This window comes from Pleurodeles waltl, chromosome 5 (assembly GCF_031143425.1).
Source record: "Pleurodeles waltl isolate 20211129_DDA chromosome 5, aPleWal1.hap1.20221129, whole genome shotgun sequence".
Lineage (NCBI taxonomy): Eukaryota > Metazoa > Chordata > Amphibia > Caudata > Salamandridae > Pleurodeles > Pleurodeles waltl.
Genome location: NC_090444.1, coordinates 1834899924 through 1834923626, shown reverse-complemented (window position 1 = coordinate 1834923626; position 23703 = coordinate 1834899924). Strand labels below are relative to the sequence as shown.

The 23703-nt window shown below is 48.6% G+C and overlaps 1 protein-coding gene across 1 annotated transcript in view; it reads right to left on the bottom strand.

Moving 5' to 3' along the window:
- DNAH8 (dynein axonemal heavy chain 8) overlaps window positions 1-23703 on the bottom strand; it is a 9979189-nt gene that overhangs the window by 6946912 nt on the left and 3008574 nt on the right. The window contains exon 20 of the mRNA XM_069236651.1: window positions 5616-5752. Within this exon, the coding sequence (XP_069092752.1) occupies window positions 5616-5752 (137 nt within the window). The remainder of the gene's footprint in view (window positions 1-5615; window positions 5753-23703) is intronic.

The window sequence follows — 23703 nt, the reverse complement described above, 5'->3', positions numbered from 1 at the left end:
ACAACTGTGGATTTCCAATCTAGGGTACTTGTGGAACAAGGAGACCAAGTCCAAAAGTCACAAGCAAGTCGGAGATGGGCATATGCCCAGGAAATGCCAGCTGTGGGTGCAAAGAAGCTTCTACTGGACAGAAGAAGCTGTGATTTCTGCAGGAACGAAAAGGGCTAGAGACTTCCTCTTTGGTGGACAGATCCTTCTTGCCGTGGAGAGTCGTGCAGAAGTGTTTTCCTGCCGAAAGAACGCCAACAAGCCTTGCTAGCTGCAAATCGTGCGGTTAGCGTTTTTGGACGCTGCTGTAGCCCAGGAGGGACCAGGAGGTCGCAAATTGGACCAGGAGGTAGAGGGTACGTCGAGCAAGACAAGGAGCCCTCTCAGCAGCAGGTAGCACCCGGAGAAATGCCAGAAACAGGCACTACAAGGATGCGTGAAACGGTGCTCACCCGAGGTTACACAAAGGAGTCCCACGTCGCCGGAGACCAACTTAGAAAGTCGTGCAATGCAGGTTAGAGTGCCGTGGACCCAGGCTTGGCTGTGCACAAAGGATTTCCGCCGGAAGTGCACAGGGGCCGGAGTAGCTGCAAAAGTCGCGGTTCCCAGCAATGCAGTCTAGCGAGGTGAGGCAAGGACTTACCTCCGCCAAACTTGGACTGAAGAGTCACTGGACTGTGGGAGTCACTTGGACAGAGTTGCTGGATTCGAGGGACCTCGCTCGTCGGGCTGAGAGGAGACCCAAGGGACCGATAATGCAGCTTTTTGGTGCCTGCGGTTGCAGGGGGAAGATTCCGTCGACCCTCGGGAGATTTCTTCGGAGCTTCCAGTGCAGAGAGGAGGCAGACTACCCCCACAGCATGCACCACCAGGAAAACAGTCGAGAAGGCGGCAGGATCAGCGTTACGTTACGTTGCAGTAGTCGTCTTTGCTACTATGTTGCAGGTTTGCAGGCTTCCAGCGCGGTCAGCAGTCGATTCCTTGGCAGAAGGTGAAGAGAGAGATGCAGAGGAACTCGGATGAGCTCTTGCATTCGTTATCTAAAGTTTCCCCAGAGACAGAGACCCTAAATAGCAAGAAAAGAGGGTTTGGCTACTTAGGAGAGAGGATAGGCTACTAACACCTGAAGGAGCCTATCAGAAGGAGTCTCTGATGTCACTTGGTGGCATTGGCCACTCAGAGCAGTCCAGTGTGCCAGCAGCACCTCTGTTTCCAAGATGGCAGAGGTCTGGAGCACACTGGAGGAGCTCTGGACACCTCCCAGGGGAGGTGCAGGTCAGGGGAGTGGTCACTCCCCTTTCCTTTGTCCAGTTTCGCGCCAGAGCAGGGCTAAGGGGTCCCCTGAACCGGTGTAGACTGGCCAAATGCAGAATTGGGCACATCTGTGCCCAACAAAACATTTCCAGAGGCTGGGGGAGGCTACTCCTCCCCTGCCTTCACACCATTTTCCAAAGGGAGAGGGTGTAACACCCTCTCTCAGAGGAAGTCCTTTGTTCTGCCATCCTGGGCCAGGCCTGGCTGGACCCCAGGAGGGCAGATGCCTGTCTGAGGGGTTGGCAGCAGCTGCAGTGAAACCCCAGGAAGAGCAGTTTGGCAGTACCAGGGTCTGTGCTACAGACCACTGGGATCATGGGATTGTGTCCACTATGCCAGGATGGTATAGAGGGGGCAATTCCATGATCATAGACATGTTACATGGCCATATTCGGAGTTACCATTGTGAAGCTACATATAGGTAGTGACCTATATGTAGTGCACGCGTGTAATAGTGTCCCCGAACTCACAAAGTCCGGGGAATTGGCCCTGAACAATGTGGGGGCACCTTGGCTAGTGCCAGGGTGCACTCACACTAAGTAACTTTTCACCTAACCTTTACCAGGTAAAGGTTAGACATATAGGTGACTTATAAGTTACTTAAGTGCAGTGTAAAATGGCTGTGAAATAACGTGGACGTTATTTCACTCAGGCTGCAGTGGCAGGCCAGTGTAAGAATTGTCAGAGCTCCCTATGGGTGGCAAAAGAAATGCTGCAGCCCATAGGGATCTCCTGGAACCCCAATACCCTGGGTACCTCAGTACCATATACTAGGGAATTATAAGGGTGTTCCAGTAAGCCAATGTAAATTGGTAAAATTGGTCACTAGCCTGTTAGTGACAATTTGAAAGAAATGAGAGAGCATAACCACTGAGGTTCTGATTAGCAGAGCCTCAGTGAGACAGTTAGTCACCACACAGGTAACACATTCAGGCACACTTATGAGCACTGGGGCCCTGGTGAACAGGGTCCCAGTGACACATACAACTAAAACAACATATATACAGTGAAAAATGGGGGTAACATGCCAGGCAAGATGGTACTTTCCTACAGGGAGGGGGTTACTGCTGCTCGAAGAGCCAGGTTTTGAGCTGCCTCCGGAATGCAGGGTGGTCCTGGGTGGTCCTGAGGTTGGCGGGGAGGGAGTTCCATGTCTTGGCTGCCAGGTAGGAGAAGGATTTCCCACCTGCCGTGGTGCGGCAGATGCAAGGGACGGCGGCGAGTGCGAGTTTGGCGGAGCGAAGTTGACGGGTGGGCGTGTAGAAACTGAGGCGACGGTTGAGGTATTCGGGTCCCTTGTTGTGGAGGGCTTTGTGTGCGTGGGTGAGGAGCCGGAAGGTGATCCTTTTGTTGACGGAAAGCCAGTGCAGGTGTCTCAGGTGGGTGGAGATGTGGCTGTTGCGGGGTATGTTGAGGACGAGGCGGGCGGAGGCGTTTTGTATTCGCTGCAGACGTTTCTGGAGTTTAGCAGTGGTTCCTGCGTATAGGGTGTTTCCGTAGTCCAGGAGGCTTGTGACGAGGGCGTGGGTCACAGTTTTTCTGGTGTCGGCGGGGATCCAGCGGAAGATCTTTCGTAGCATGCGGAGAGTGAGGAAGCAGGAAGAAGATACGTCGTTGACTTGTTTGGTCATGGTGAGAAGCGGGTCCAGGATGAAACCGAGGTTGCATGCGTGGTCTGAGGGGGTTGGTGCGGTGCCTAGGGCCGTGGGCCACCAAGAGTCGTCCCAGGCGGACGGGGTGTTTCCAAGGATGAGGACTTCCGTTTTTTCTGAGTTCAGTTTCAGACGGCTGAATTTCATCCATTCTGCAACGTCTTTCATTCCATCTTGCAGGTTGGTCTTGGAGCCAGTGGGGTCCTTGGTGAGGGAAAGTATCAGCTGAGTGTCGTCGGCGTAGGAGGTGATGATGATGTTGTGTTTGCGTACGATGTCGGCATGGGGCTCATGTAGACATTGAAGAGAGTCGGGCTGAGCGAGGAGCCTTGTGGGACGCAGGGGTATAGGGTGTTTCCGTAGTCCAGGCGGCTTGTGACGAGGGGTGGGCCCAGGATGGACTCCAGCTCTTAGGAGTTGGGGGACGTCGTTGGCACCGATGACCCACCTCAGCTAGGGTCAAGGGCGACGGGTGCAGTGATTGCTGGAGATGTCGGATTTTGTCTCACCACAAACTTGTGGGAAAGGAGGCCCTTGTGCAGAGACTGCAGGCATCACGATGGGTGAGACTGCACTGGACTCGGTCTCCGGGCAGCTGGGGAACTTTGTTGGCACTGTTGGTCGTGGATGTCGGGTGCAGTGGTCAGTTCAGATGTTGGGTCTTTGGGTTTCTGGCAGCTGCAGAGTCTTTTCCTTGAGGTTTTTGTTGCAGAGCAGGTCCGCTGCTCACAGGAGGCTTGAGTCTTTATTGATGACAGGACAGGTTAGCTTCTTGGGCAGAGTACTTTGAGGTCAGAAGGCAGTCTCGCTTGGTCAGCTGCTGCTTCTTTTCCTCTTCTGTGGGTGCAACTCTTCTTTGTCGTCTTATGTCGTCAGGTTCTGAGTTCTAGGGTTTGGGTGCCACATAAATACTCAATTTAGGGGTGTTACAGGGAGTTCTAGGTGGTAGCCAATGGGGCGCTCATTTTCAGGGTGGCTACACCCTTCTTATGTTCACTTCCGCTGGGAAGTTGACATAGCCCTAACCCTAGTGGTCTAATTCCTTCCAAACAAGATGGAGGAATTTAAAAAGTAGTGTCCACTTCAGCTCATCCACCTTAGGGGTAGGACGGGCATGAAGCGGGCACACCTCCTAATCTGCCTAATTTCCCTGCCTGTGCTGCTGTCAAAAGCAGGGTCAGGACAGGGGGGTTGGTCATCTCGACCATCTGGAGAGAGCTGGGTTGCATTACAAAGGCGACTAGCCCTTTGAAGCTTCCCGCCCTGGAATGTCCATCTTGCCTGGGTGAGGTGATAACACCCCCGCCCAGTGCAGGCTTTTGTCTCAGGCCCTCAAGAGCTCTGGTTCTCACCTTGGGGAGCCAGTAACGCATCTGTGGTGGCTGAACTGGTCAGGACCAGTCAGTACACTAGAAGATGGTAGGTTTTCAGGGGCACCTCTAAGGTGTCCTATGTGTGCATTTATTAATAAATCCATCACTGGATTCAGTAAGGGTTTCTTATTCTAAGATGTTTGATACCAAACATCCCAGGGTTCAAAGAAGCCATCATGTAGCTGTGGAACTCGTAAGGACCAGTGTCCAGCACAGTCATTTAAAATGGCTTCCCTGTTCACTAACTATGGGCCTGATTACGACCTTGGCGGAGGGGATAACTCCGTCACAAACGTGACAGATATCCCGCCCGCAATATAACAAGTTCCATTATATCCTATGGAATTTGTAAAACGGCAGACAGGGCAATCTCCTCTGACATGGTCTTAATCAGGCCCTATGTCTCAGAGTCCACAGAGACACAGTCAGGGCATATTTGCTCATGTATATATGCCCTCACATGTGCCCTGATGCACCCTACTTTAGGGGTGACTTACACTTGGCACATGCACTGATACGGGACCTGGCACACAGGGGTGTGAGACAGGTAGTTTTTTCAATTTAGCCTGCACTAACGCACGTAGTCTGCGATGGCAGCACTGTGTGGGTTTGGTGAGGGGTGCCCGGGGGTGGCACAACTGGTGCCTTCAGTAACCTTCCTTAGCACCCTCAGCCCTAGATGCCAGGGGTATAATTTACTAGGGACTTACAGTGAGTTCTAAAGTGTGTGCCAATTGTGCAAAACAACTGTGTAGTTCTGGGGAAAGAAATCTGGCACTGGGGACCTTGTTAGCAGGTTCCCAGTGCACTAACAGTCAAAGCCACATCAGAAACCAGGCAAAAAGTGGGGGATAACCATGCCAAAAAGGGTGCTTTCCTACACACTGGATTAGCCTTTCTCACAGTTTATTAAAGCATACTAGTTGCTACATTGTAAAAGGATAGCCTGGGACAGTTAGGATGACCTTGATACAGTGTAGGGAGAAGCCCCTGGGATCGTTCTCCATTTATTAGTGTAAAACTTGCAATTTTTTTATTTAGAATTAGTACCAAAAGTAGTAGTCATCACGTGGTATGTTATGACATCAATTCAAGATGGAGGACAGTGTAAACATAGTTTATGTTAGCGCAAGCTCGGTTTCTAATGTACTTAAAGCGAACAAAGGAAAAACAACTCACACTGAACATGGGATACTACTTATGAAAATGATACATCCTATGTACACTTAAAAAAAACTTTAATACACCCTTAGTATTCCATTTTGTGCTTTTTATATATAATAGGTACCTGGTGCTGCATAGCCTTCAGAGATTTTGCTAACATCTTTAGGTTCATAAATAGACTGAAATATATACGTCAACTCCTTAACACCGTCTTCTATTTGCTTACTTCTGTGGTTCATTACTTGAGCCCACTCCTTTGTGCTTCTCTATTTAAAAGAAAATTAAGCATGGTATGAGATCATTATCATCTTATATCACTAACTTGACATGCTAAACATTGTAGACAAGTGTACTGTCTTGAAAGATGCATGATTTAATTGAGAAAAACGCTAGTGAACGTAGTCAAAGGGTAGCATTACGCTTATGGGGATGTTACTCTTATTTAATAAGCTCTTTACCATTAACAACCTGTGCATGACGAGTACAGATGGCTGTATTTATACTTATCACATTAGTGGTGGATTTACCAAGAAGTCCTCGACCCTTTCTTCCACGCTTGGGGTCAACCTTCTTTAGACACTGTTGCAACACAACTCAACAAGTGCACTCAATTCGCTTCTTGAATTGGCAGTTAACCCAGTATACTCTGCAAAGGACGATTGAATGGCTAGGGTAATTTCAGTATTCGTCTTTACCCTAGCCCCACCGATTTCAAGGGTTCTCCTGAAGGCGAGGAAAAGCCCCTGGTGTACCTGTGTTGCTTGTGAACCCTGACTCGCCTTGCCAGGTTGTGCACTTGAATTTATTGTCTTTTCTGCAGAAATGTCACATTTGTTTCTCCCAAAAGAGAGGACCCGGAGGGAGGGAAAGTAAGTAGGAGGCTGGACTGGCTTGTAGTGAGTACCAAGGGGTACTTGCACCTTGCACCAGGCCCAGTTATCCCTTATTAGTGTATAGGGTGTCTAGCAGCTTAGGCTGATAGATAATGGTAGCTTAGCAAAGCAGCTCAGGCTGAACTAGGAGACGTGTGAAGCTACTACAGTACCACTTAGTGTCATATGCACAATATCATAAGAAAACACAATACACAGTTATACTAAAAATAAAGGTACTTTATTTTTATGACAATATGCCAAAGTATCTTAGAGTGTACCCTCAGTGAGAGGATAGGAAATATACACAAGATATATATACACAATAGCAAAAATATGCAGTATAGTCTTAGAAAACAGTGCAAACAATGTATAGTTACAATAGGATGCAATGGGGAAACATAGGGATAGGGGCAACACAAACCATATACTCCAGAAGTGGAATGCGAACCACGAATGGACCCCAAACCTATGTGACCTTGTAGAGGGTCGCTGGGACTATTAGAAAATAGTGAGAGTTAGCAAAATAACCCTCCCCAAGACCCTGAAAAGTGAGTGCAAAGTGCACCAAAGTTCCCCTAAGGACAAAATAGTCGTGTTAGAGGGAGAATGCAAGGAAAACACAAATCAGCAATGCAACAACGATGGATTCCTGTCTGAGGGTACCTGTGGAACAAGGGGACCAAGTCCAAAAGTCACAAGCAGCTCGTAGCTGGGCAGATGCCCAAGAAATGCCAGCGGTTGGTGCAAAGAAGCTCTTACTAGGCTGAAGAACTGTGAATACTGCAGGAACGACAAGGGCTAGAGACTTCCCCTTTGGAGGATGGATCCCCCACGCCTTGGAGAGTCGTGCAGAAGTGTTTTCCCGCCGGATGGACGCCAACAAGCCTTGCTACACGCAAATCGTGCGTTTGGCATTTTTGGACGCTGCTGGGGCCCAGGAGGGACCAGAAGGTCGCAAATTGGACCTGCAGAGAGAGGGGACGTCGAGCAAGACAAAGAGCCCTCACTGAAGCAGGTAGCACCCTGAGAAGTGCCAGAAACAGGCACTACGAAGATGCGTGAAACGGTGCTCGCCGAAGTTGCACAAAGGAGTCCCACGTCGCCGGAGACCAACTTAGAAAGTCGTGCAATGCAGGTTAGAGTGCCGTGGACCCAGGCTTGGCTGTGCACACAGGATTTCCGCCGGAAGTGCACAGGGGCCGGAGAAGCTTGCAAAGTCGCGGTTCCCAGCAATGCAACCCAGCGAGGTGAGGCAAGGACTTACCTCCACCAAACTTGGGCTGAAGAGTCACTGGACTGTGGGAGTCACTTGGACGGTGTCGCTGGATTCGAGGGACCTCACTCGTCGTGCTGAGAGGAGACCCAAGGGACTGGTAATGCAGCTTTTTGGTGCCTGCGGTTGCAGGGGGAAGATTCCGTCGACCCACGGGAGATTTCTTCGGAGCTTCTGGTGCAGAGAGGAGGCAGACTACCCCCACAGCATGCACAAGCAGGAAAACAGTCGAGAAGGCGGCAGGATCAGCGTTACAGAGTTGCAGTAGTCGTCTTTGCTACTATGTTGCAGGTTTGCAGGCTTCCAGCGCGGTCAGCGGTCGATTCCTTATCAGAAGGTGAAGAGGGAGATGCAGAGGAACTCGGCTGAGCTCATGCATTCGTTATCTAAAGTTTCCCCAGAGACAGAGACCCTAAATAGCCAGAAAAGAGGGTTTGGCTACCTAGGAGAGAGGAAAGGCTACTAACACCTGAAGGAGCCTATCACAAGGAGTCTCTGACGTCACCTGGTGGCACTGGCCACTCAGAGCAGTCCAGTGTGCCAGCAGCACCTCTGTTTCCAAGATGGCAGAGGTCTGGAGCACACTGGAGGAGCTCTGGACACCTCCCAGGGGAGGTGCAGGTCAGGGGAGTGGTCACTCCCCTTTCCTTTGTCCAGTTTCGCGCCAGAGCAGGGGCTAAGGGGTCCCTGAACCGGTGTAGACTGGCTTATGCAGAATTGGGCACATCTGTGCCCAACAAAGCATTTCCAGAGGCTGGGGGAGGCTACTCCTCCCCTGCCTTCACACCATTTTCCAAAGGGAGAGGGTGTCACACCCTCTCTCAGAGGAAGTTCTTTGTTCTGCCATCCTGGGCCAGGCCTGGCTGGACCCCAGGAGGGCAGCTGCCTGTCTGAGGGGTTGGCAGCAGCAGCAGCTGCAGAGAAACCCCAGGAAGGGCAGTCTGGCAGTACCAGGGTCTGTGCTACAGACCACTGGGATCATGGAATTGTACCAACAATGCCAGGATGGCATAGAGGGGGCAATTCCATGATCATAGACATGTTACATGGCCATATTCGGAGTTACCATGGTGAAGCTACATATAGGTAGTGACCTATATGTAGTGCACGCGTGTAATGGTGTCCCCGCACTCACAAAGTTCAGTGAATTGGCTCTGAACAATGTGGGGGCACCTTGGCTAGTGCCAGGGTGCCCTCACACTAAGTAACTTTGCACCTAACCTTTACCAGGTAAAGGTTAGACATATAGGTGACTTATAAGTTACTTAAGTGCAGTGTAAAATGGCTGTGAAATAACGTGGACGTTGTTTCACTCAGGCTGCAGTGGCAGGCCTGTGTAAGAATTGTCAGAGCTCCCTATGGGTGGCAAAAGAAATGCTGCAGCCCATAGGGATCTCCTGGAACCCCAATACCCTGGGTACCTCAGTAGCATATACTAGGGAATTATAAGGGTGTTCCAGTAAGCCAATGTAAATTGGTAAAAATGGTCACTAGCCTGTCAGTGACAATTTGAAAGTAATGAGAGAGCATAACCACTGAGGTTCTGGTTAGCAGAGCCTCAGTGAGACAGTTAGGCACCACACAGGGAACATATACATGCACACCTATGAGCACTGGGGCCCTGTGTGACAGGGTCCCAGTGACACATACATATAGGCCACAAACCTATGAGCACTGGGGTCCTGACTAGCAGGATCCCAGTGACACATAACAACCATACTGAAAACATGGTGTTTTCACTATGAGCACTGAGGCCTGGCTATCAGGATCCCAGTGAGACAGTGAAAACAGTGACAAACACCCTGACATACACTCACAAACAGGCCAAAAGTGGGGGTAACAAGGCTAGAAAGAGGCTACCTTCTCACACAACCCCCCCCCAAACGAAGGACAATAAGGCTAACCTTGGCCAGTTGAGACTTTATTGTCTAAGTGGTGATAAGTAGAGAGTAGCTCTGCAATAGACTGGTTACTCCCTTTATCATCCACTATATGGTTACTTCCCTGTGTGGATGTAAACCACCCTGTTTGAAGTTTTTTAGCTAAGCAACAATGTGAAGATGTATTTTCAGAGTTTCTATCAGTAAGTTTTAGTTTAGAGCAGTGGGAATTGTCCACTGAACCTATTTGTAGTGATGGAAATGCCAGACAGGGATGCTGTCTCAGAAAAGCCATAGCTGGGCAAAAACTTTGTCCATTTGGCTGGAAGAGAGAACAGGGATGCTGTTTCTCTTGAGTTGGAGCAGGGCAGGGATGCTGTCCTATGAGCTCCACACTAGGGCAGGGATGCTGTCCTAAGTGTTGTGAGGCAGTACAGGGTTTCTGCACTAAAGTTTCTCTGGGAGGGTTGGAGGGATGCTCCATGTTAACTAAAATGGTGCTCTTTTTGTCACCAATGTTAGTTATCCCACAGAGAGGTACTTCTACCTCAGGGAGTCCAGCTATGCCAGCTGATGATTCCCTTGGAACAGGTGCCACCCCAGGAGAGGTTTCTCCCACCACAGGAATGGTATTCTGAATGGTAGAGTGGTTAGGGGATACTGTGATACCCTTTTTACCTGTTGATGGAGAGGGATCCTGAGTTTTCAGGCCTTCTCTCCTTTGCTTTTTCATTTCAGTAGAAATGAGAGGGAACAATTCCTCAGGGATGCCCAGCATGGCTGCATGGGCATAAAACTCTACATCAGCCCAACCTGAGGCCTCTAGGTCATTACCTAAGAGACAGTCTACAGGTAAGCTAGGTGATACCACCACCTGCTTAGGGCCAGTAACTCCACCCCAACTAAATTGAATTATAGCCAAGGGAAGAAACTTAGTGGAGTTATGGACATCAATAATCTTATACTGTTGTCCAATGATGTGTTGTTCAGGAGGCACTAGGTTTTCAGTCACCAAAGTGAAACTGGCACCTGTGTCCCTGTAGGCCAAGGCCTCAACACCATTTATTGAAACTGTCTGCCTGTACTTATCCATTGTAAGGGGGCAAGCAGCCAGTGTGGCAAGGCCAATGCCACTAGGTGTGACAGAAACTGTCTTGGGACTGATTACATCAGTTTCCACTATGGACCCATAAGTGAACCCAACTACACCCTTTGCTTGACTGTTGCCAGCAGTCCCACCACTAGTACCACTACTGCTAGGGGCACTAGAGCTTGATGTATTAGTGGTGGTAGGCTCAGGGGGTTTACCTGGACAGGACTTATCCCCTGGCCTATGGCCTCTGTTTTTACACACAAAGCACCAAGGCTTTTTAATGTGTGCAGGTTGGGAAGAAGAGGAAGAATTTGTTTTATCCCCACCCTCTGAAGAGTGTTTAAGATTTGAAGTGGGATCTTTGGTTTTACCCTTATCCCCATGCTTATCTTGAGATTTTTCACCATCTTTCTTCTTATTGCCATCTTTGTCACCCCCTGTATGAACTTTTCTGTTCACCCTTGTTCTGACCCATTTGTCTGCCTTCTTTCCCAATTCTTGGGGAGAGGTCAGATCAGAGTCTACCAGGTACTGGTGCAACAAATCAGACACACAATTATTAAGTATATGCTCTCTCAGGATTGTGTTATACAGGCTTTCATAATCAGTAACTTTACTGCCATGTAACCACCCCTCCAAGGCCTTCACTGAATGGTCAATGAAATCAACCCAGTCTTGTGAAGACTCCTTTTTGGTCTCTCTGAACTTTATCCTGTACTGTTCAGTGGTTAAGCCATAACCATCCAGGAGTGCATTCTTAAGAACTGTAAAATTATTGGCATCACTTTCTTTCACAGTAAGGAGCCTATCCCTACCTTTTCCAGTAAATGATAGCCATAGGATAGCAGCCCACTGCTTTTGAGGGACATCCTGTACAGCACAGGCCCTCTCAAGTGCAGCAAACCACTTGTTAATGTCATCCCCCTCCTTATAAGGGGGAACTATCTTGTGCAGATTCCTGGAATCATGCTCTTTTGCAGGATGACTATGGGGAATACTGCTGCTGCCACCATGGGTTTCTAAACCCAACTTCTGTCTTTCCTTCTCTAATTCTAAAGACTGTCTATCCAAATCCAGCTGTTGCTTCTTGAGCTTCAGTCTGGTTTGTTCCACTCTCAATCTATTGAGCTCCCTTTCTAACAATCTGTCATCAGGGTGGGTGGGAGGGACATTTCTAGATACAGAGGTATGATGGGAATGAACAGAAGGAGACCTGTCCCTTACAGAGGGCACCCTAACAGCTTGGCTAACAGTATAATGTGAGAGCACACCATCAGTATGGTGTGATTCAACCTCTGTACCAACTATGCTAGACTGTCTAGTAATGGGCAGGCTGAGAAGTTTCTTTCCTGAACCTTTTCCTGGGGGAGTCCCTGGATCAGATTGAGAACCATTAGCTGCTTTTTCACCAGATTGGGCACTTAAGGCCTTATCCTGTACTCTAAGCATGTTAATTAACAGTTCTAAGGAAGGATTCTTCCCTACACTCAAACCTCTCTCTATGCAGAGACTCCTTGCTCCTTTCCAGCTAAGGTGATCATATGCAAGTTTGGACAGTTCAACATTTTGGCCTGTGCCAGACATTTTTCGAGAGAGTTAAAGTGATAGACAAAGAGAAAAAAGTTTTCAGAACTTTTTGGAAAGACAGAAAAAACTTTTTAAACTTTTAAGAACTTTTTGAAAGTTTAGAAGTACTTTTCAGCACTTAGAAAAGAGTGAAAAGAGGAAATGCAAAACTTTTTGGCTATGTGTATATACACTGACCTTGTTTTGTATATTTTTCTCTTATGAAAAGTACAATGACAAGAGTGGTAAGTAGTCTCAAGCACTTATCCCACCACTGCACAACCAATGTAGGAGGCTGGACTGGCTTGTAGTGAGTACCAAGGGGTACTTGCACCTTGCACCAGGCCCAGTTATCCCTTATTAGTGTATAGGGTGTCTAGCAGCTTAGGCTGATAGATAATGGTAGCTTAGCAAAGCAGCTCAGGCTGAACTAGGAGACGTGTGAAGCTACTACAGTACCACTTAGTGTCATATGCACAATATCATAAGAAAACACAATACACAGTTATACTAAAAATAAAGGTACTTTATTTTTATGACAATATGCCAAAGTATCTTAGAGTGTACCCTCAGTGAGAGGATAGGAAATATACACAAGATATATATACACAATAGCAAAAATATGCAGTATAGTCTTAGAAAACAGTGCAAACAATGTATAGTTACAATAGGATGCAATGGGGAAACATAGGGATAGGGGCAACACAAACCATATACTCCAGAAGTGGAATGCGAACCACGAATGGACCCCAAACCTATGTGACCTTGTAGAGGGTCGCTGGGACTATTAGAAAATAGTGAGAGTTAGCAAAATAACCCTCTCCAAGACCCTGAAAAGTGAGTGCAAAGTGCACCAAAGTTCCCCTAAGGACAAAATAGTCGTGTTAGAGGGAGAATGCAAGGAAAACACAAATCAGCAATGCAACAACGATGGATTCCTGTCTGAGGGTACCTGTGGAACAAGGGGACCAAGTCCAAAAGTCACAAGCAGCTCGTAGCTGGGCAGATGCCCAAGAAATGCCAGCGGTTGGTGCAAAGAAGCTCTTACTAGGCTGAAGAACTGTGAATACTGCAGGAACGACAAGGGCTAGAGACTTCCCCTTTGGAGGATGGATCCCCCACGCCTTGGAGAGTCGTGCAGAAGTGTTTTCCCGCCGGATGGACGCCAACAAGCCTTGCTACACGCAAATCGTGCGTTTGGCGTTTTTGGACGCTGCTGGGGCCCAGGAGGGACCAGAAGGTCGCAAATTGGACCTGCAGAGAGAGGGGACGTCGAGCAAGACAAAGAGCCCTCACTGAAGCAGGTAGCACCCTGAGAAGTGCCAGAAACAGGCACTACGAAGATGCGTGAAACGGTGCTCGCCGAAGTTGCACAAAGGAGTCCCACGTCGCCGGAGACCAACTTAGAAAGTCGTGCAATGCAGGTTAGAGTGCCGTGGACCCAGGCTTGGCTGTGCACACAGGATTTCCGCCGGAAGTGCACAGGGGCCGGAGAAGCTTGCAAAGTCGCGGTTCCCAGCAATGCAACCCAGCGAGGTGAGGCAAGGACTTACCTCCACCAAACTTGGGCTGAAGAGTCACTGGACTGTGGGAGTCACTTGGACGGTGTCGCTGGATTCGAGGGACCTCACTCGTCGTGCTGAGAGGAGACCCAAGGGACCGGTAATGCAGCTTTTTGGTGCCTGCGGTTGCAGGGGGAAGATTCCGTCGACCCACGGGAGATTTCTTCGGAGCTTCTGGTGCAGAGAGGAGGCAGACTACCCCCACAGCATGCACAAGCAGGAAAACAGTCGAGAAGGCGGCAGGATCAGCGTTACAGAGTTGCAGTAGTCGTCTTTGCTACTATGTTGCAGGTTTGCAGGCTTCCAGCGCGGTCAGCGGTCGATTCCTTATCAGAAGGTGAAGAGGGAGATGCAGAGGAACTCGGCTGAGCTCATGCATTCGTTATCTAAAGTTTCCCCAGAGACAGAGACCCTAAATAGCCAGAAAAGAGGGTTTGGCTACCTAGGAGAGAGGAAAGGCTACTAACACCTGAAGGAGCCTATCACAAGGAGTCTCTGACGTCACCTGGTGGCACTGGCCACTCAGAGCAGTCCAGTGTGCCAGCAGCACCTCTGTTTCCAAGATGGCAGAGGTCTGGAGCACACTGGAGGAGCTCTGGACACCTCCCAGGGGAGGTGCAGGTCAGGGGAGTGGTCACTCCCCTTTCCTTTGTCCAGTTTCGCACCAGAGCAGGGGCTAAGGGGTCCCTGAACCGGTGTAGACTGGCTTATGCAGAATTGGGCACATCTGTGCCCAACAAAGCATTTCCAGAGGCTGGGGGAGGCTACTCCTCCCCTGCCTTCACACCATTTTCCAAAGGGAGAGGGTGTCACACCCTCTCTCAGAGGAAGTTCTTTGTTCTGCCATCCTGGGCCAGGCCTGGCTGGACCCCAGGAGGGCAGCTGCCTGTCTGAGGGGTTGGCAGCAGCAGCAGCTGCAGAGAAACCCCAGGAAGGGCAGTCTGGCAGTACCAGGGTCTGTGCTACAGACCACTGGGATCATGGAATTGTACCAACAATGCCAGGATGGCATAGAGGGGGCAATTCCATGATCATAGACATGTTACATGGCCATATTCGGAGTTACCATGGTGAAGCTACATATAGGTAGTGACCTATATGTAGTGCACGCGTGTAATGGTGTCCCCGCACTCACAAAGTTCAGTGAATTGGCTCTGAACAATGTGGGGGCACCTTGGCTAGTGCCAGGGTGCCCTCACACTAAGTAACTTTGCACCTAACCTTTACCAGGTAAAGGTTAGACATATAGGTGACTTATAAGTTACTTAAGTGCAGTGTAAAATGGCTGTGAAATAACGTGGACGTTGTTTCACTCAGGCTGCAGTGGCAGGCCTGTGTAAGAATTGTCAGAGCTCCCTATGGGTGGCAAAAGAAATGCTGCAGCCCATAGGGATCTCCTGGAACCCCAATACCCTGGGTACCTCAGTAGCATATACTAGGGAATTATAAGGGTGTTCCAGTAAGCCAATGTAAATTGGTAAAAATAGTCACTAGCCTGTCAGTGACAATTTGAAAGTAATGAGAGAGCATAACCACTGAGGTTCTGGTTAGCAGAGCCTCAGTGAGACAGTTAGGCACCACACAGGGAACATATACATGCACACCTATGAGCACTGGGGCCCTGTGTGACAGGGTCCCAGTGACACATACATATAGGCCACAAACCTATGAGCACTGGGGTCCTGACTAGCAGGATCCCAGTGACACATAACAACCATACTGAAAACATGGTGTTTTCACTATGAGCACTGAGGCCTGGCTATCAGGATCCCAGTGAGACAGTGAAAACAGTGACAAACACCCTGACATACACTCACAAACAGGCCAAAAGTGGGGGTAACAAGGCTAGAAAGAGGCTACCTTCTCACATACATTAACTGCTTACATGCTCAGATCATGATGTCATGCACTTTGCTTGACTAATCTGCCTACTTTTCCTGCCTGGCTTGCCCCCAAAAGTGTGGTTAGTACAGGGGGTTGGTCATCTCTCCCATTTGGAGAGTCCAGGGTGGCATTACAAAGGCAGCTAGGCCTTTGAAGCTTCCTGCCCTGGAATGCCTAGCCTGCCTGGCGAGTGGTCACCACCCCTCCCAGTGCAGATTTTTGTCTCTGGACCCAGAGAGCGCTGGCTCTCACCTAAGGTGGTCAGAAACAAGGCTAAGGTGGCTGAACAGGTCAGGACCAGTCAGTTAACACACTAGTAGTTGGTAGTTTTTCAGGGGGCACCTCTAAGGTGCCCTCTAGGTGCATGTATTGATAAATCCAACACTGGCATCAGTGTGGGTTCACCAACACGATATGTTTGATACCAAACATCCCTATCTTCAGTGAAGCCATAGTGTAGCTGGGGAACTCGTAGTGACCAGTGTCACGCACATGTATTTGAAATGGCTTCCCTGGCCACTTACTATGTCTGAGAATCAACAGAGAAATAGCAGGGGCATATCTGCTTGTGCAGATATGCCCTCACATGTAATACAATGCACCCTGCCTAAGGTTTGTAAGGCCTGCTAGAGGGGTGACTTACATATTTTGCATGCAGTGTTAGGGGACTTGGCACATGGGTTGTGTGCCACATCATGTTTTCACTTTTGTCTGCACCAAGACACACTACCTGCAATGGCAGCATGTCATGGCTTGGTGAGGGGTTCCTTAGGGTGGCACAATTCATGCTGCAGCCCGGAGGGAACCTCTTTAGTAACCCAGGCCCTAGGTGCCAGGGGTACCATTTAATAGGGACTTACAGAGGGTGCTAAAGGTTTTGCCAATTGGGGAAATGACTGTGCAGTTTTGGGGAAAGAGATCTGGCACTGGGGACCTGGTTAGCAGGAACACAGTGCACTTTCAGTCGAAATTACATCAGATATAATGCAAAAAGTAAGGGTTTAATCATGCCAAAAAGGGTGCTTTCTTACACGGGGTCAATAAGGAGACCCCCACACACCTGAACAATTACATCACGCCAACATGTTTTGACCCCTGCTGAAAAAACTCCTATCTGGACCAATAACTACTTGTAGGTCATGGGTTTAGGGCCTTCGTCAAGGCTGAATAGTAGTTGGGGTCCCTACCGTTAGTCTAAATGTCAGACGTACATGCAATAATTCACTTTTTCTCATGTTGTCCTCTTCAAGTCGCCTAGAAGAAGATGAAAAGTATTGGTGGTTATAAGGTTATTACTCCTTCCAGCAAGTGCAACATTTCCCCAGCTGTGCATCCTCTGAGGGCGGCAAGTCTTCAGTCTGAACAAAGAAGCAAGAAGGAATCTCCCTTGGAGTGAAGGAGTCAATCCCCTGCATCTGCAGGCACCAACTGCAACGACGACCGGCCGCATGGATCCTCTCTTCTGAAACTCTGTGCGGATCCTGCAACACAGGTAGTGGTCTGGAGTGGTCCCCTCTACCAGCTGTCCAACTTGGGAGGTGGTGAGTCTTTGTCTCTCCTTGCAGGACAGTACCACTGTGCACCACGACTCTCGTAGCAACCAAGGCCTGTTGGCTGTTCTTCCAAGGGATCTTCAGGCTCTCTGTAGCCCCGGCCTCCAGCACTCTTCCTTGCAAAGCACAGTCTCCTTCCTGCTGCTACAGCGACATCTTTCCAAGTGTGGTGAGTGGGCCTCACTGCGACTCCTGTGCCTGCTGCCTGTGAGTTCCCTGTGGGGGCTGCATCCTCGACTTATAGCTCTCCTCACTGCTGAGGGTCGCCTGGGACTCTCCTCCTTGGGTTGAGTCCCCTCGGATCTTTTCTGGTCCCCAGCAGCTCTGCAACTCTTCGTCCAAGGCTTGTTTGTGGTTTTTTCACACCACTGACTGACTGCAACTCTTCTTCCAATGTGGGACATCGACTGCATCACTCCTGGAACTCTTCTTCTGCTCCTGTGCTGCATAGCCGACTCCTGGTCTTCACCGTCGATCTGGTCCTGCATCTCCAGAAGGGTGGGTGGTGGCTCCGGCCCCAACCGGACACACTAACTAGAACTGGACTTGGTCCCCTTCATTTTCAGGTTCTCATCTGGCAGGATCCATCTTCTGTTTATCCCAGACTTGCCTGGGTCTTGCACAATCCTTTTACAAAGTTTACCTGTGGGTTTGGGAAAACACAGGTACTTCCCTCTTCTCTCCTGGTCACTGGGGGGGCACTCTGGTACTTACCTTTTAGGGTTCCTGTAGGAGGCTGGACTGGCTTGTAGTGAGTACCAAGGGGTACTTACACCTTGCACCAGGCCCAGGTATCCCTTTTTAGTGTATAGGGTGTCTAGCAGCTTAGGCTGATAGATAATGGTAGCTTAGCAGAGCAGCTTAGGCTGAACTAGGAGACGAGTGAAGCTCCTACAGTACCACTAGTGTCACTTGCACAATATCATAAGAAAACACAATACACAGATATACTAAAAATAAAGGTACTTTATTTTTATGACAATATGCCAAAGTATCTCAGAGTGTACCCTCAGGATGAGGATAGCAAATATACACAAGATATAAGTACACAATACCAAAAATATTCAGTATAGTCTTAGAAAACAGTGCAAACAATGTATAGTTACAATAGGATGCAATGGGGACACATAGGGATGGGGCAACACAATCCATATACTCCAAAAGTGGAATGCGAACCACGAATGGACCCCAAACCTATGTGACCTTGTAGAGGGTCGCTGGGACTATTAGAAAATAGTGAGGGTTAGAAAAATAGCCCACCCCAAGACCCTGAAAAGTGAGTGCAAAGTGCACTAAAGTTCCCCAAAGGACATAGAAGTCGTGATAGGGGAATTCTGCAGGAAAGACACAAACCAGCAATGCAACAACAATGGATTTCCAGTTGAGGGTACCTGTGGAACAAGGGGACCAAGTCCAAAAGTCACAAGCAAGTCGGAGATGGGCAGATGCCCAGGAAATGCCAGCTGTGTGTGCAAAGAAGCTGCTACTGGACAGTAGAAGCTAAGGATTCTGCAGGAACAACAAGGGCTAGAGACTTCCCCTTTGGAGGATGGATCCGCCACGCCGTGGAGAGTCGTGCAGAAGTGTTTTCCTGCCGAATGACCGCCAACAAGCCTTGCTAGCTGCAAATCATGCGGTTAGGGTTTTTGGATGCTGCTGTGGCCCAGGAGGGACCAGGATGTCGCCAATTGCGTCAGGGGACAGAGGGGGCGTCGAGCAAGACAAGGAGTCCTCTCAGAAGCAGGCAGCACCTGCAGAAGTGCCGGAACAGGCACTACGAAGAAGAGTGAAACAGTGCTCACCCGAAGTTGCACAAAGGAGTCCCACGCCGCCGGAGGACAACTTAGCAAGTCATGCAATGCAGGTTAGAGTGCCGTGGACCCAGGCTTGGCTGTGCACGAAGGATTTCTGCCGGAAGTGCACAGAGGCCGGAGTTGCTGCAAAAGTCACGGTTCCCAGCAATGCAGTCTGGCGTGGGGAGGCAAGGACTTACCTCCACCAAACTTGGACTGAAGAGTCACTGGACTGTGGGAGTCACTTGGACACAGTTGCTGGATTCAAGGAACCTCGCTCGTCGTGCTGAGAGGAGACCCAGGGGACTGGTAATGCAGTTCTTTGGTGCCTGCGGTAGCAGGGGGAAGATTCCGTCGACCCACGGGAGATTTCTTCGGAGCTTCTAGTGCAGAGAGGAGGCAGACTACCTCCACAGCATGCACCACCAGGAAAACAGTCGAGAAGGCGGCAGGATCAGCGTTACAGAGTTGCAGTAGTCGTCTTAGCTACTTTGTTGCAGTTTTGCAGGCTTCCAGCGCGGTCAGCAGTCGATTCCTTGGCAGAAGGTGAAGAGAGAGATGCAGAGGAACTCTGATGAGCTCTTGCATTCGTTATCTAAGGAATTCCCTAAAGCAGAGACCCTAAATAGCCAGAAAGGAGGGTTTGGCTACTTAGGAGAGAGGATAGGCTAGCAACACCTGAAGGAGCCTATCAGAAGGAGTCTCTGAAGTCACCTGCTGGCCCTGGCCACTCAGAGCAGTCCAGTGTGCCAGCAGCACCTCTGTTTCCAAGATGGCAGAGGTCTGGAGCACACTGGAGGAGCTCTGGGCACCTCCCAGGGGAGGTGCAGGTCAGGGGAGTGGTCACTCCCCTTTCCTTTGTCCAGTTTCGCACCAGAGCAGGGCTGAGGGGTCCCTGAACCGGTGTAGACTGGCTTATGCAGAAATGGGCACCATCTGTGCCCATGAAAGCATTTCCAGAGGCTGGGGGAGGCTACTCCTCCCCTGCCTTCACACCATTTTCCAAAGGGAGAGGGTGTAACACCCTCTCTCAGAGGAAGTCCTTTGTTCTGCCATCCTGGGACAAGCCTGGCTGGACCCCAGGAGGGCAGAAACCTGTCTGAGGGGTTGGCAGCAGCAGCAGCTGCAGTGAAACCCCTGAAAAGGCAGTTTGGCAGTACCAGGGTCTGTGCTACAGACCACTGGGATCATGGGATTGTGCCAACTATGCCAGGATGGCATAGAGGGGGCAATTCCATGATCATAGACATGTTACATGGCCATATTCGGAGTTACCATTGTGAAGCTACACATAGGTAGTGACCTATATGTAGTGCACGCGTGTAATGGTGTCCCCGCACTCACAAAGTCTGCGGAATTTGCCCTGAACAATGTGGGGGCACCTTGGCTAGTGCCAGGGTGCCCTCACACTAAGTAACTTTGCACCTAACCTTTACCAGGTAAAGGTTAGACATATAGGTGACTTATAAGTTACTTAAGTGCAGTGGTAAATGGCTGTGAAATAACATGGACGTTATTTCACTCAGGCTGCAGTGGCAGGCCTATGTAAGAATTGTCAGAGCTCCCTATGGGTGGCAAAAGAAATGCTGCAGCCCATAGGGATCTCCTGGAACCCCAATACCCTGGGTACCTCAGTACCATATACTAGGGAATTATAAGGGTGTTCCAGTAAGCCAATGTAAATTAGTAAAATTGGTCACTAGCCTGTTAGTGACAATTTGAAAGAAATGAGAGAGCATAACCACTGAGGTTCTGGTTAGCAGAGCCTCAGTGAGACAGTTAGGCACCACACAGGGAACACATACATATAGGCCACAAACTTATGAGCACTGGAGTCCTGACTAGCAGGGTCCCAGTGACACATAACAAACATACTGAAAACATAGGGTTTTCACTATGAGCACTGGTCCCTGGCTGGCAGGATCCCAGTGAGACAGTGAAAACACCCTGACATACACTCACAAACAGGCCAAAAGTGGGGGTAACAAGGCTAGAAAGAGGCTACTTTCTCACAGTTCCTAGTCCCTTCAGCTCCCCTCTACAGACTCCACTTCCTTGGGTGGGGGCCTGCTGTTTAACCATGTACTTATTATATGTTTTGTTCTCCCCCTAGGGTCTCTATTATTTACTGTCATTTCACTGTTTTCTATTGCTTTCTAGGCCCATTCCTGATTACTAATGTGTATATAATAGTGTGTTTACTCACCTGCTAGTAGAGTATTGCCTATAAAGTATTTTAGTTTTTGTGTTACCATAATAAAGTACCTTTATTTTTGTAACTCTGTGTGGTTCTTTCATGTGTGTAAGTGCTGTGTGGCTACAGTGGTATTGCATAAGCTTTGCATGTCTCCTAGATAAGTCTTGGCTGCTCATTCACAGCTACCTCTAGAGAGCCCTGGCTTCCTAGACACTGACTACACCTCATTAATAGGGGATACCTGGACCTGGTACCATAGGTGCTCACCACACACCAGGCCAGCTTCCCAGATGGATGATGTCAAACCCCATGGTGATGTATTTTAAATCTTGATTATTTAGCTTATGTATACATGATCTGTTAACACATTGCACATTTCTTTCTTTTCATTCTTGACCACTTGATATATGCATTTGTCTTTCTATATACACATGTTCTGCTGCATTTGAGTTATATGCTTATTCTCGTATATTTGTATGACTTTCATTTGATATTTGGGAAATGACTTAATAAATTAATTATTTCAACTAAGAGTGCTGAATTCTTTTGTCATTGTGTCCTCTTTACGTGAGAGCAATACACACCGTGTATGCAAACTTCCAATCACATGCAATAAAAATGCCTCAGTACCACCCCCATCTTATTCACAGTTTGGAGTTATAAAGTGTCATGTGTGTCTAGCCTTATCTGTCCCGGTAGGACATAAGGCTTGATTAACTATGTTGTGCCTTCATCGTCCCTGCGCAAAGGTGATGGTGAAGCATGCCTGGAGTCAAAGCCTCTCTACAGTTATAACACTGGTAACATCTAGGTAATGGAGTGTTTATCAGGCATTCAGCTGTGAACAAGGTATGTCATCATTAGGTCCCTCCTTGTCAGTTTGTAAACAATACACTAATCATTGTTTCGTTCTAAACAAAGTCTGGGATATGTCACTCGAGCCTTGCTCTTTGTGGTCAATAACATATTACACAAAATCATCTGTTTTGTGGCCTGTCTCTAGAAAGTAGGGCTTCAGCTTGACTGCAGTCTTTTTACACTTAAACGTGCTTCTGTGCTTGTTGATGCAAATTTTGATAAGTCTGGTTGTCATACCTACATACTGTTTTCCACCAGTGCAGATGATAACGTACACCACATTTTTGTATTGCAGTTAGTGAAATTGCATAGGGTCCATGGTCGTTCAAGGTCCAAATCCAACTCCTTCTTCTTCATCAGGTGGCAGACATTACATTTAACACAGGGAAAATTGCCAGTTACCCGTGGGAGGCCCCAAAGGGGATCCTGTTTATTATACTCATTTATGTACCAAACTGTCACGTAGCCTTGTGGCCTATCTGAAGGAGAACATGGGCTTTTCTAAAGCCACATTCCCATACTTCAGAAACCTCCAGTGCCTAATGATTATTTTCTTCATTTTGTTTGACAGGGTGTGACACATATCAACTTGTTGCTGGGTTCCCTGATACGTGTTTCCAGTAGTGAGTCCTTTTTACTGTTGCCGGCTCCTTTCTCTGCTCTTTCTACAATCTTGTGGGGGTAATCCCAATCCCTCAATTTGTTTTCCAGAATTTTAGCCTGGTTCTTGTAATATTTCATTTCCATGCAATTTCTGCGCAAGTGTAGGAATTGTCCGACGGGCAGATTTCTCCCCCAGGCTTATGGGATGGAACTGTTATATTTTAGGAGATTGTTCCTATCTGAAGGCTTGTAGTATACTTCTGTGCATAGTGTGCCTTTTTATGTCTGGATTTTTAAATCCAAGAAATTCAATTTCCTTGTCACTCATATAGCATGTGAATCTCACGAATGGGTCTACACAGTTGAGCCATTCTACAAAATCGTTGGCCTCCTGTGCCGTGCCTTACCATATCATGAACACATCATCGATGTATCTTTTTCATAATTTTATATGGCTGAAAAATGGGTTATCTTCTTGCAAGATGTAGGACCTCTCTAGATGGTATACATACACGCATGCTAGACTGGGTGCAAATGTACTCCACATGGATGAGTGCCATGTGTTCACAGTCTAAGATGAAATCTTTAGGTGTCATGTGATCCCACGATGACTCTTGTAGGATAGTATCTACTACCTTTAAGGTGTCCTCTTTTGGGATGCTTGTATATAGTGCCTCCCACATGTAATCCTAAAAGGAGCTCGCTACCAGGGTCAAAGTCCATACCATCCAGGAGATTCAATACTTCTTTGGTGTCTTTGAGGTATGTGGGGGTATTCTGGACTAGGGGGTCGCAAAATTTTGAGCGAGATTCTAGGGGTGAACCTATCCCTGAAACTATAGGGTGAGCCGGTGGTGGGTTCACCCCTTGATTAACTTTTGGAAGGATCTAATAGTATGGAATCTTCGGCTTGGTGTTCATCAGGAACTGAGCTTCTTTTTCAGTAATCCATCCATTCTCTAGGCCCTTGTCCACCAAGAACTTGATTTCTTACAACACCTCAGGGGTGGTATCTTAGTTACGCAATAGGCGTGTCCCACCTCTGGGCTAGCCACACCCTTATGGTTGGCTACCC